Source organism: Schistocerca americana, chromosome 5 (genome assembly GCF_021461395.2).
Source record: "Schistocerca americana isolate TAMUIC-IGC-003095 chromosome 5, iqSchAmer2.1, whole genome shotgun sequence".
NCBI lineage: Eukaryota > Metazoa > Arthropoda > Insecta > Orthoptera > Acrididae > Schistocerca > Schistocerca americana.
The window spans coordinates 285,300,627-285,313,756 of NC_060123.1; the positions used below are offsets into that span (position 1 = coordinate 285,300,627).

The 13,130-nt window shown below is 44.7% G+C and overlaps 1 protein-coding gene across 1 annotated transcript; it reads left to right on the forward strand.

Annotated features, from left to right (window-relative positions):
* Window positions 1-351: 351 nt before the first annotated feature.
* Window positions 352-12,881, forward strand: LOC124616315 (craniofacial development protein 2-like). Its single transcript, XM_047144620.1, has 2 exons — window positions 352-1,672; window positions 12,697-12,881. Exons 1-2 carry the CDS (start codon window positions 352-354, stop codon window positions 12,879-12,881), a joined length of 1,506 nt encoding a protein of 501 aa, XP_047000576.1.
* The last annotated feature ends 249 nt before the right edge of the window (window positions 12,882-13,130 follow it).

Genomic DNA, 13,130 nt, shown 5'->3' on the forward strand with positions numbered 1-13,130 from the left:
CACGCAAATGGCAATTTCTCCTGTCATTTTCTCTAAAGACCAATGGCGATGGGATAAGGACGATGGTAGCAGGCTCCGAGTGAGGCTGGAAGCTACTAGTCTGGACCTGCACACTGGCGGCAGGTGTGTGATGGTCGCCTTCCTGAGAACCCGTGTGACTACTCGGGAATCCGGTCCTGCACCTGCGACTGGGCAGGCCTATTTAGGATGACCGCTGCCCACCCTGAATGGGGAAGGCCCTAGAAAATGTGGGCTAAACATCGGAAGTCACACTTGAACCGGGCTGGGAATCCGCACCCAGTAGGTCACTCCTTATACTGCGGACGTAAACAAAAGAAGAATGAAATGATTATGACAATAGGGACATGGAATGTCAGGACCCTCCTGGACGTGAACAATTACAGACCAGAGAGAAGAACTGCTCTTATCACCCAAGAACTAGCCCGTCTAGATATAGACATTGCTGCCTTGAGTGAGACAAGACTCTCAGGTGAGGGACACATTAGTGAGGTACGTTCAGGGTACACCATCTTCTGGAAGGGAAAGGATGCAGGAGAACCACGCATCCATAGTGCAGGATTTGCCGTAAAAACGAAAATAGTGAAAGATCTTCGACTTACACCTGTCTCAATTAATGAAAGACTGATGACTCTTAGAGTACCCATTGGTTCAGACAGATTCATCACCTTCGTCTCTGCATATGCTCCTACTTTAGACAGTGATGAAGACACAAAGAATCAGTTCTACCACCAACTGAACAGTACTCTCTCTAAAATACCCATTCAAGATAAATTAATTTTACTTGGTGATTTCAATGCCAGAGTGGGAAGGGACAACCGTTTTTGGAGAGATGTCATGGGTAAACAAGGGGTGGGAAACTGCAATGCAAATGGGTTGCTACTTCTTGGTCTGTGTGCTGAGCACGAGCTTTTCATCTCCAATACCCAATTCCGTTTGCGTAACCGCTATAAGACCACATGGATGCACCCACGCTCCAAACATTGGCATCTTATAGACTACGTTATTACGCGACAGCGTGACAAGAAAGACATTCTCATCACAAAAGCAGCACTAAACATCGATGAGTGCTGGACGGACCATAGACTTTTAGTCAGCCGTTTGAGAGTACCAAAGTATCGCAAGCCACGATCCCACTTTTCAAACCCACCACGCAGAAAATTCAACACAAGCAACCTGAACAACAAAAATGTTCGCTCACACTTCCAAGACATACTGTCCGAACAACTTAACAAAGCTCCAGCAACCACAGATGACGTCGAACAAGAATGGATCACATTAAAGAACATCATCAAAGAAACTGCTGAGAATATTGTTGGTTGTAGTGCACGGAAAAGAAGTGACTGGTTTGATGACAACCACGGAGAAATCCAAGCCATCATCAATGCAAAGCGGGATGCTTACCTATCCCTTGCTCAAGATCCATCCTGCGCAGAAAAGAAAGCACACTTTCTAGAACTCAAGCAGAAATGTCAAAGTGAAATACGAGTAATCAAGAACAAATGGTGGCAACAGAAAGCCACAGAACTCCAAAATCTTTCTGATGCAAGGAACCTGCGTGGCTTTTATGCTGGTATTAAAGAGCTGTATGGACCTATCCGCTCATCATCAGGAGCACTTAAAGCTGCTGACAACTCCACCATTCTTACTGAAAGTCAGGACATCTTAAATCGTTGGAAAGAGCACTTCAGCTCACTGTTAAACAGCCCTTCTACTGCCGCTGGAGATTTTCTCAAAAATGTCCCACAGCACCCTCCAAAACCCTGTTTGGCTGATCCTCCAACTTTTCAAGAATTTTGCAAGGCACTCAAGAGTGTGAAACCTGGGAAGGCTCCTGGACCTGACAGCATCCCGATGGAGCTTATTGAGGGTGGCGGCTTGCCTCTAAAAACTAGACTCTTCTCACTTATTATATTAATGTGGGAAACCCGCAAGGTACCAGCTGACTTGAAGAACTCCACAATTGTCACCATCTTCAAAAAGGGCGACAAAAGCGTCTGTGGTAACTACCGGGGAATATCTCTACTCTCTGTCACTGGAAAAATTTTTGCAAGAATCCTTTTAAATCGCCTCCAGACACTTTCAGAGACTATACTACCTGAGTCTCAATACGGGTTTCGACCTTCAAGAGGGACAATTGACATGATCTTCTGTGCACGACAACTACAGGAGAAGTGCAGAGAACAGCAAAAGCCTTTACTACTTGTTTTCTACGATCTAGAAAAGGCCTTTGATACAGTTCCCAGAGAAGCCATGTGGATGGTCTTAAAACGCTTCGGCTGCCCTGAACATTTTGTTGACCTGATTGAAGCTCTCCACGTTGATATGACTGGACAGGTCCTCTGCCAGAATGAAATGACTGGTGAATTCCCAATAACAAGTGGGCTTAAACAAGAATGCGTTCTTGCACCTACATTATTTGCATTGTATCTGGCAGCTATGCTTTACGAGACAACCGTAAACAATGCAGGAATAGAACTAAAGTACAGGTTTGATGGAGGATTATTCAACCAGTCCAGACTCCATTCAAAAAGGTTCACCAGTACCACTCGTGTGACAGAGCTGCAGTATGCTGATGACAATGCCTCTCCAGCTCATTCACCTGCAGAGTTGCAGCTGTCAGTTGATTCCTTCAGCAGGGCGTACGAACGATTTGGTCTCTCCATCAATATTTCAAAGACAAAGGTGATGGCGCAGCCAACTCCTGGCTCCTCCGTTCCTGACTTCAGCATATCCATCTATGATACACTCCTGGAACAAGTGGACCATTTCCTCTACCTGGGAAGCATACTGTCATCCAACTGCTCATCTGGAAAAGAAGTGGAGAATAGAATACGTGCTGCACATGTAGCATTTGGTCGTCTTACAAAGCGTGTCTTCCTGAATAAAGACCTAACACTGTACACCAAACTGATGGTGTACAAAGCTGTAGTCATTTCCACCCTGCTATATGGTTGCGAAAGCTGGACGTTGTATCGCTGCGAGCTGAAGAAACTAGAACGCTTCAACCAACAGAAGCTAAGATATATCATGAACCTAAAATGGGATGACTTCATATCCAACACGGCTGTTCTAGAGAGAGCAAAAATGCATAGCATGGAAGCTCTTATCATTGGGCATCAACTCAGATGGGTCGGACATGTCCAGCGGATGAAAAATGACAGACTTCCACGCCAAATGCTGTACAGCGAAGTGAGCACAGGTAAAAGGCCACGAGGTGCCCCTCTCAAACGTTATAAGGATCAGTACAAGAAAAATCTGAAAAACTTGAACATCGATCCGAGTAACTGGTCCACAATAGCAGAAGACCGAAGTCGCTGGCGCTCAGTTACCTCAAATGCTCTTCAAAACTTTGAGCTGGAACGTCGAAGAATGGAGAATGACAAACGCCAGAGACGTAAACTCCTCCAGGCTCAGCCACGTCCTCCACCTTCCATCAGCTGTAATGTCTGTGGCCGCCTGTTCCACGCTAGGATTGGATTGCTAAGCCATCAACGACACTTCCACGCCTGAACCGTGACAAAGGAAATCTCAGGAGAGAAATGAAAACTCGGATACGAGTATCAGCCGACGACGGAGGGTGTCAGCGAGAGAAACTTTAGCAGAGGTTTGTAATTATGTGTAAAGTTTTCTGGAGAACGCTGAGTGCTCTGCTTCTCAAATACTGGATAAATACAGTCCGGGTAATCTGCATGCCACGAATTACACTGCTTCAGGACATATACGCAGTTTGCAACTGTAATACTTGCGTTGCCGTTTTCAACCTTTAGCGTGAGTTTATACCCCTTAATGCATAGATAGTGACAGTGTTTTAAACTTTCTGATTCGGTCAGTAATAATATGTAACATTAAAAACAAAGTTTTGTACCTCTGGAACATGCAACTGGTACGATGCAGGTTAGTACTGTTGGTAATAAAAAAAAATTGCAACGTCTGAACTCTCCTGCGCCTTTTAGTGCTACTCATACATTGTGATGTTACTCGTCTTACCATCTTAATGAATGTAAGAAAGCATGCGATCACGTAACGTTAGGTGACTTTAGGCTTACAATGAAGCGGATTCCTTTCGATATTCTTCCCGTATGGTGCAAAGGTATTGCGTTGGTGCATAGGTTCGTAACATTTTCCATAAGTTTGATAAACACAGTAGACGCTCATAACAGAGGCTTTAGTTACCAATAATACGGTCTCTTTCACTATTTACAACAGCCTGCCAAACCTGGGGTTTCGACTCGGCGAGTGTAGACATCATGTGGTTTTGAGGAAAAGAGCCCGTCGAGCCACGTTCGGAACGCATTTTCATCCAGAAAAGAGGTTTTTTGAAAATTGTTCGATAGAGAGCGGAAAACGTGGAAATGTAAGGACATAAGATTAGGTGAATAAGGTGGGTGCGGAATGACCTTCCAACCCAACTGCTCTATAGTGTCTTTTATCAGACTAGCAAACTGCGGACGAGTGTTATCGTGGCGTTGCTTCACCTCAAGCAATCTTCGTGGTCGTTGTTCAGTTGTTGACAATAAATGTCACCAGTGAGTGTTAGACCTCGGGGAAGCAATTCGCAGTACACTACAACGTAGCTGTTACACCAGATGCGTAGCACTATCTTTTGTGGACGAGCAATTCTTTGTACGGGGAGTTGCTGCTTTTTTTTGGCTCAACCATTCTTTTCTTTCCCCTGTGTTAGCATAAAGACTCCAGGAACGTTACAGGATTGGAATAGTAGGTGTTGTTCACGTGCCAGGTGATGAGCAAGTAGAGATGCACAAATGGTCATTCGCTGAGTTTTGTGATTTTTTTTCTTAGAACATACGGTAACAATACCGATCTTTGAACCTTCCCTACTGCATCCAAATGTCATACGATGGTAGAATGATCACGGTTCATCGAATTTGCCATTTCTCGAGTACGCCGACGTGGATTGTTGTGTATTAATGCGTTTAAAGGATCTTCATCAAACCCTGAAGGTCTTCTTGCAAAGGGAGAGTCACTAATGTCAAAATGATCCTCGTTTAAACGAGAAAGCCATTTTCTTGGCGTACAGTGTCCAGTGGCATTATCTCCATAAGCGCCGCAAATGTTTCTGACTGCCTCAGATGCTATCACCCGTCTGTTGAACTGAAACAGAAGAATATATTGGAAATGTTCAGATTTCACCACTTCGAACTCCAATTTATAGCTTCCGCAGCTTCATTCACTATCTCCAAACGGATAAATGTAAATGCGTAAACTCAAGCCGCAACAGTGAACCAGCCGGCCGCGGTGGCCGAGCGGCTCTAGGCGCTTCAGTCCGGAACCGCGCGACCGGTGCGGTCGCAGGTTCGAATCCTGCCTCGGGCGTGGATGTGTGTGATATCCTTAGGTTAGTTAGGTTTAAGTAGTTCTAAGTTCTAGGGGACTGATGACCTCAGATGTTAAGTCCCATAGTGCTCAGAGCCATTTGAACCATTTGAACAGTGACCTGCAAATTAAAAAAAAGACAATCGATAAATATATCCATAGAAACCGAAATACCAAAACAAGGCTAGGAACGTATGCACCAACCTAATGCAATGGCGACTGAACGCGGTCCGTCACGCGTTCTGTGAGGCTACGGGGCGAGACTGTATTCTCCCACCACAGGAGGTGACGTGATCGCTGTCCCTCTGGTGTAGGTGGGAATGGAGGCCAGCGCCGCTGTGACCCATATCGCCACCCGGTTGCGCACCACGCCGCGCGTAATCCCATCATCGCGACTGGACGCTTCGCGCGGAGAGCAAAGTGCCGCTCGGCTGCTTCTCAAGCGCAGCGTGCAGGATGCCGGTGCGGCGAGTCACGGCACACTGGCTGGTCGCAACGTACCGCCGAGAGCTGGAAATGCAACGGCGGCCACAGGCTTCACGCCCACGTCTGTCCTTATCCTGTCTTCGTGGTTCGAATGTGAGCTGGAGTGGTACTTGAAAATTGCGTAGGCTTCCGCAGCCAGAGTCAGTTTCTGAGTAGCGTACCGAGTCATTATGTGTAAAACTAAACTGGAGAAAACAATGTTTCGGCTACGTTATAGTGGCCTTGTTTTGGGTCTACTGATACGATTTAGCTTGTGGAGTCGCTTATACAGGGTGGTCCATTGATAGTGACCGGGCAAATATCTCACGAAATAAGCGCAAACGAAAAAGTACAAAGAACGATACTAGTCTAGCTTGAAGGGGGAAACCATATAGTGCTATGGTTGTCCCGCTAGATGGCGCTTCCATAGATCAAACGGATATCAACTGCGTTTTTTAAAATAAGAACCCCCATTTTTTATTACATATTCGTGTGGTACGTAAAGAAATACGAATGTTTTAGTTGGACCACTTTTTTCGCTTTGTGATAGATGGCGCTGTAATAGTCACAAACATATGGCTCACAACTTTAGACGAACAGTTGGTAACACGTAGGTTTTTTAAATTAAAATACAGGACGTAGGTATGTTTCAACATTTTATTTCGGTTGTTCCAATGTGATACATGTATCTTTGTGACCTTATCATTTCTGAGAACTCATGCTGTTACAGCGTGATTATCTGTAAATACCACATTAATGTAATAAATATTCAAAATGATGTCCGTCAACCTCAATGCATTTGGCAATGCGTGTAACGACATTCCTCTCAACAGCAAGTAGTTCGCCTTCCGTAATGTTCGCACATGCACTGACAATAGGCTGACGCATGTTGTCAGGCGTTGTCGGTGCATCACGATAGCAAATATCCTTCAACTTTCCCCACAGAAAGAAATCCGATGACGTCAAATCCGGTGAACGTGCGGGCCATGATATGGTGCTTCGACGATCAATCCACCTGTCATGAAATATGCTATTCAATACCGCTTCAACCGCACGCGAGCTACGAGCCGGACATCCATCATGTTGAAAGTACATAGCCATTCTGTCATGCACTGAACAACTTGTAGTAACATCGGTAGAACATTACGTAGGAAATCAGCATACACAGCACCATTTAGATTGCCATCGATAAAATGGGGGCCAATTATCCTTCCTCCCATAATGCCGCACCATACACTAACCCGCCAAGGTCGCTGATGTTCCACTTGTCGCAGCCATCGTGGATTTTCCGTTGCCTAATAGTGCATATTATGCCGGTTTTCGTTACCGCTGTTGGTGAATGACGCTTCGTCGCTCAACAGAATGCATTCAAAAAATATGTCATCGTCCCGTAATTTCTCTTGTGCCCAGTGGCAGAACTGTACACGTCGTTCAATGTCGTCGACATGCAATTCCTGGTGCATAGAAATATGGTCCGTGTGCAATCGATGTTGATATAGCATTCTCAACACAGACGTTTTTGAGATTCCCGATTCTCGCGCAATTTGTCTGCTACTGATGTGCGGATTAGCCACGACAGCAGCTAAAACACCTACTTGGGCATCATAATTCGTTGCAGGTCGTGATTGACGTTTCACATGTGGCTGAACACTTCCTGTTTCCTTAAATGACGTAACTACCGGGAGAACGATCCGGACACTTGGATGATGTCGTCCAGGATACCGAGCAGCATACATAGTACACTCCCGTTGGGATTTTGATCACAATAGCCATACGTCAACATGATATCGACTTTTTGCGCAGTTGGTAAATGGTTCATTTTAACACGGGTAATGTATGACGATGCAAATACCGTGCGCAGTGGCGGAATGTTACGTGATACCACGTACTTATACGTTTGTGACTATTACAGCGCCATCTATCACAAAGCGAAAAAAGTGGTACAACTAGAACATACATAATTCTGTACGTACTAACGAATATGTAACAAAAAATGGTCGTTCCCATTTTAAAGAAACGCATTTGATATCGGTTTGACCTATGGCAGCGCCATCTAGCGGGCCAACCATAGCGCCATCTGGTTTCCCCCTTCAAGCTAGACGAGTTTCGTTCTTTGTAGTTTTTTTCGTGTTATGCTTATTTCGTGAGATATTTGGCCCGGGCACTATGAATGGACCACCCTGTATTTTGCCATTGCTGCTCTCTGAGCATGACCTTACGCTACAATTTTAAAAGGCGGAACGAGTGGAAAGTTATTGTAATGGGTCTCTGCGGTAGAGGGTGAGGGAGGCTGCTGTTTATCGCTTGATGTATTGCTCGCTACGATTGGTGCCCATCGGCGAATGAGAAGTCGCCTTCTATTTTCCTCCTGCTGGATCCAGGCTGCGCGACGGTGGTTACTGATCAGTAGCGTTCGCGTCGCGTGTTGTTGGTGCGACTTGCTGGACTCTGAGGGCTGGTAGCCTGTATCCATTCTTTCGGTTCATGTTGTTTGTTTTATTATTTCTATGGCTTCCCTGGCCTTGCGTTTCTTCAAAGCCGGCTGCTTATCTAGTACGCAGGTTTCGTTAAATTTGATTTCTTTGCCGCAGCCTTGCCGGAATTCAGCTACTACAGACTTGCTGTGGTGACCCAGCGAATATAGCGCTAGTGTCCTCAAACTAGGGTTGCTTTTGGCCGTCCGGCCTCACCGCTGTATAGTCCTCCACACTGACATTCCACCTTGTACGCAACCACAGTGTGTAGAGCATCTGTCTTGTCCATCCCGGAGCCTACACATCGTAAATCTTGCAGCTGCTGCGGTAGTCAGGCTGGACACTAACCCGACGGAGAGTTTACTAATTCGGTCAGCGACATTTTCCATGTAAGGTAAGCGCGTTGCAGGCTAAAGTTTGTCAATTTATTGCCTATCTCGCTTCATTTTGTTTGTTAGGATTGCTGTTCGGATCGATTTATAGTTTTAGGCATTGACCACGAACGTTGTACGTAGCTTTTTAGCTTAAATGTTATGTCTGGAGAATCGCTTTGGCGCTGCGCATGGATGGCCAAAGAACGGATAACTGAGTTCTTCTGCGCTGGAAAGTGGTTGCATTGGGTGTGCAGAAACCTGTCCGTATATGTAGGCTTTAGGTATACTCTGCATCCTAGTGTGCTGTGCCGTCCGGTGTCCTGTATACTTCCGAAGTCCAGGAGCGTTAGCGGCGAGTACCTACCGCCGCGAAGCCTTCATCGAGCAGGATGAAAACACGAGCCCACTTCCCGTTCACCAATGAGCACCAATCACAGCGAAAGATGCAACAAGCAATATTTAAAAGCAGATCCCCACTCCCTCCACAGTTGCAACATGTTATGACCAAGTTTCCGCTCCTTCCGCCTCAAGTGGCCGACCATAAGTACCTTGTAAAATTAAATAAGCGACTCCACACGGCTGAAGCACACCAGAAGGAGGCCACTGTAACCGCGGCCGAAAAGTTGGTTTCTCCAGTATAGTTTTTTACATTATGACGCTACTCGCTACGCTACTCGGAAAACTTTTATATAAAGGTGCATGTATGTATATTTCCTCATCTGCCGTTGGATCCTATGAACCGAAGCTGCTCGGTGAAAATTAGGAGGCATTTTATAATGCTCACACGCGGACAAAATTTGAATAAACGCAAGATGATTTCCGTACCGAAAAGCAGAACGAAAATCTAACCCGTTACAAGATCAGTGGTTTTCAAATGGAGCTCGTGACACGGCGTAAGAACTTAAGGATAACACTCGTAAGCGGTATGAAATGGGATAAAACGTAGCAGAGAAGGCGAATGGAAGATTTGTATTAATTGAAAGGATCAGGGGAAGTGAGCTGCAGCTGTGGCAAGAAACGCATAAAAGATATTAATGCGACCATTTCTAGTGTACACCCATTGTGCTCAGGATTCTCTTCAAGTAGGATCAACAGCAGACATTAAGTGAATTCCGGTAGGAACAGTTGAGACCGAAAATGGACGCTACAGCGCATAGGGAAGTTTGACATTGAGGCTCTCGGAACTTTAGTGGGATTCTTGGGAAGAAAAAGAACATCTTGCACGTCTGACTCTGTTTGATGAATTCAGGCAACAGGTATTCGAGCAATGGTATGGGACAATTCAGCTGATGTTCAAATGTGTGTGAAATCTTATAGGACTTAACTGCTAAGGTCGTCAGTCCCTACACTTTACTTAACCTAAATTATCCTAAGGACAAACACACACACCCATGCCCGAGGGAGGACTTGAACCCCCGCCGGGACAAGCCGCACAGTCCATGACTGCAGCGCCTCAGACCGCTCGGCTAATCAGGCGCGGCAATTCAGCTGATAGCAACGCGTATCTCGCGCAGAGTATGTCTCACATTGGGATTGCCAGAATAAGATGTGAGACGTCGTGCGTCGTACACAGACATACAAATAGTGATTTAAACTTCCGTCGTTGGCTGTCATCAGCTGACTAGGCAAACCGTCTGCCAGAAAGTATCTCGTCATTCACACTATGATTAAGTTTCATGGAGCTTTAGATAAGCGGTATAACTGTTAGTTCGTCGCCTATAAATTACAATATAGGTAATGGATTGGTAGTGAATAATAGAAATTTATCCCAAATAGGGACTTCCTGTGAGTATCTCCCTCAATCACTATGCGGCTGGTCCCAGCGGAGGTTCGAGCATGGGTGTGTGTCTTTGTCCTTAGGATAATTTAGGTTAAATAGTGTGTAAGCTTAGGGACTGATGACCTTAGCAGTTAAGTCCCATAAGATTTCCCACACATTTGAATATTTCTTTCTCCCTCAATCCTAGAGGTATCTGAGCTCGCCTCCCATACTAAAATTTTTAATGTCACGTAAGTTTCCACAAATGATTTCTGAACACTACTAGTTCTCCCATCGTGGACAGCACAACTATGGAAGTAGATTCGGGGGAGGATCTCGATCGTGCTCACAGGATCACAGCGACATTCATAAATGTATATAAATCGTCGTTTGCCGTAACAGACTATCCGATCAAAAGTATCTAAACATTCCTATGTAATGCGGAATAGAGCACTACATGTCACAAGAGGGGACACTCGACATTAAAATGAGTCGTGGAGTATAGTGTTGTCAGTAAAGAAACAGTAACAGTTGAATCGATGTGTCAGGAGAGGTCAGTGACTTCGAACGTAGGCCAGTTACTGCATGGCAACAGAGAAACAAATCCATCAGGACATCCCACCCTCACCTAAAGCTGCCCACGTCAGCTGTCGGTGAATTGATTGCGAAACTGAAACGCGAAAGAACAACCACAGATAAGCAAGGAATAGTTAGACCTCATCAACAGACGTCCAGGGACCGTCGACAATAGTGGAGGATGGTTATAAAAAAATCGCGTCAAATCAGCGGGAACGAATCGCTCGTGAGTTACAAAGTTCTACCAGCAACCCAACTAACACAATGACTGTCTTAGCGGTTTAAAAAGAATGAGGTACAGTGATGGAACATCTCCGGGTAGGGCAAAGGTTTTTGTAGTCAGTGAGTTTGTGTTAAAAAAACGCCATTCGAAAACGGATGCCTGGAAACAAGTGATATGGAGTGATCAATCACACTATACTTGTGACAGTCCGATGGAATGGTTTGTTTGACGAATGCTTGCAGAATTTTACCCGCCATCATGTGTACTGACGACAGTGAAATACGGACGAGATGGTGTTAAGGTATAGGTCTCTTTTATTTTCCCCCGTGGTGTTCTGCGTACAGTACAGCAGTGGTTCCCAACCTTTCTGAGACCATTACCCTCAATGCAATCACATATTAACTGCTGTCTTCCCCGTCCTCCACCCCCACGATCAGCAACATTAGTGCCTAAATAAAATTTGGAACGAAAAAGAATTTTCTTTGTTCATTTTAAATATTCAAAACAATGGAAGATAAATGGTATTTAGTGTATTATTAAATCACGAAATAGGGAGTTAGTGATACAATTGTTACTGCTTGTCTCAAATTACCTTTTTGACGTGCACGTGAGTGCTACCGACAGTTCCTTCTCGGATAAGAAAGTTAACACAGAAGGTAGACGCTTGTTACAAAATATGCTTTCTCTGCATCACTCCTCTCTCTAGTATCACTTTCTCCCCACACACACACTCACACACACACACACACACACACACACACACAAGCACAACACAAATACACACACACACACACACAACACTACGCTCCCATTTAAAATCATCCAAGTCAATATACGTGCACTACACTTAGGCATTCTGTTTGTAAAGCACTTGATTGCTGGACACCTTGCTTCAGAACTGGCAAAAACTAGAAAACTTCAGGCTACCAGTGCCTTATTGCTGACCACTGCCACTAATAACAGTAATACAGTGTAGCAGCTAATATGAAGAATTAGATAGGGTAGTCGAAAGTATTCCAAATGGAAATATGAGAATTATCCAAGTGATTTTAATGGAAAAATAGGTTAAGAGGATATGTTCACCCCCACAATAGGAAAACATAGCATGCACTCCACTACATACGAAAATGGATTAAAAATAATCAACTTAACATTGTCAAAGAATATAAGAATTTGCTCCAAATGGTCTCTCACAAAGAAATTCGAGAAGGTACATAGTGTTGTCCAGATGGCAAACTGTTAATCTGATTGACCACATTATGGGAGACCAAAGACGCAGTTCGATTATAAGAGCTGTACGGAGGAGCTGATTGTAGCTCAGATCACTTCTTACTGGTAGGAAAGACGAAAATCGAGATGATTTGGATTCAACAACAAAAGTCCACGTTACACCTAAATTTGATGTAAAACGACTGAAGGAATTGTCTGTTAGAGAAACCAATGTGATTGAAGTCAATAACCGGTTTACAGCATTGCAAGAAATTGGGGAGGAAAACAGTTTTGGAAAGGCCTGGGCAAGAACAAAGACATTAATGACATATGCAGCAAAGAAAACGTTGGGCAAGAAAAAGAAACTGAGGAAACGGAAATGCTTCAACGAAAAGTGGCAGAGCAGTGGAAAAGAGGAAAGAAGCCAGGATGCTGTGGCTACATAATATGGACTGAGGACAGGAGAGAGATCTTCAACACAGTGACAAGAGAGGCAGAGAGAACTATACGAGCGGAGAAAAGGAAATATCTAACTGGAGCCTTGGAAAGCAGAAAGAGAGACTCACTGAAGCTGTTACAGCATTCGAAGAACAGTAAGAAAGGTTATCAAAGTGAAAATTATTCATAGAAGATAGAAGTCAAAGCATGCTAACACAGCTGGAAGATACTGAAGTAAGATGTAAAGAGTATTTCTC

Coding starts and splice junctions, on each gene's coding strand:
- LOC124616315 (XM_047144620.1), top strand. CDS start 352: ATGACAATAGGGACATGGAATGTCAGGACCCTCCTGGACGTGAACAAT. Junction 1,673..12,696: donor CTCCACCATTCTTACTGAAA/GTCAGGACATCT, acceptor ACCGGTTTACAG/CATTGCAAGAAATTGGGGAG.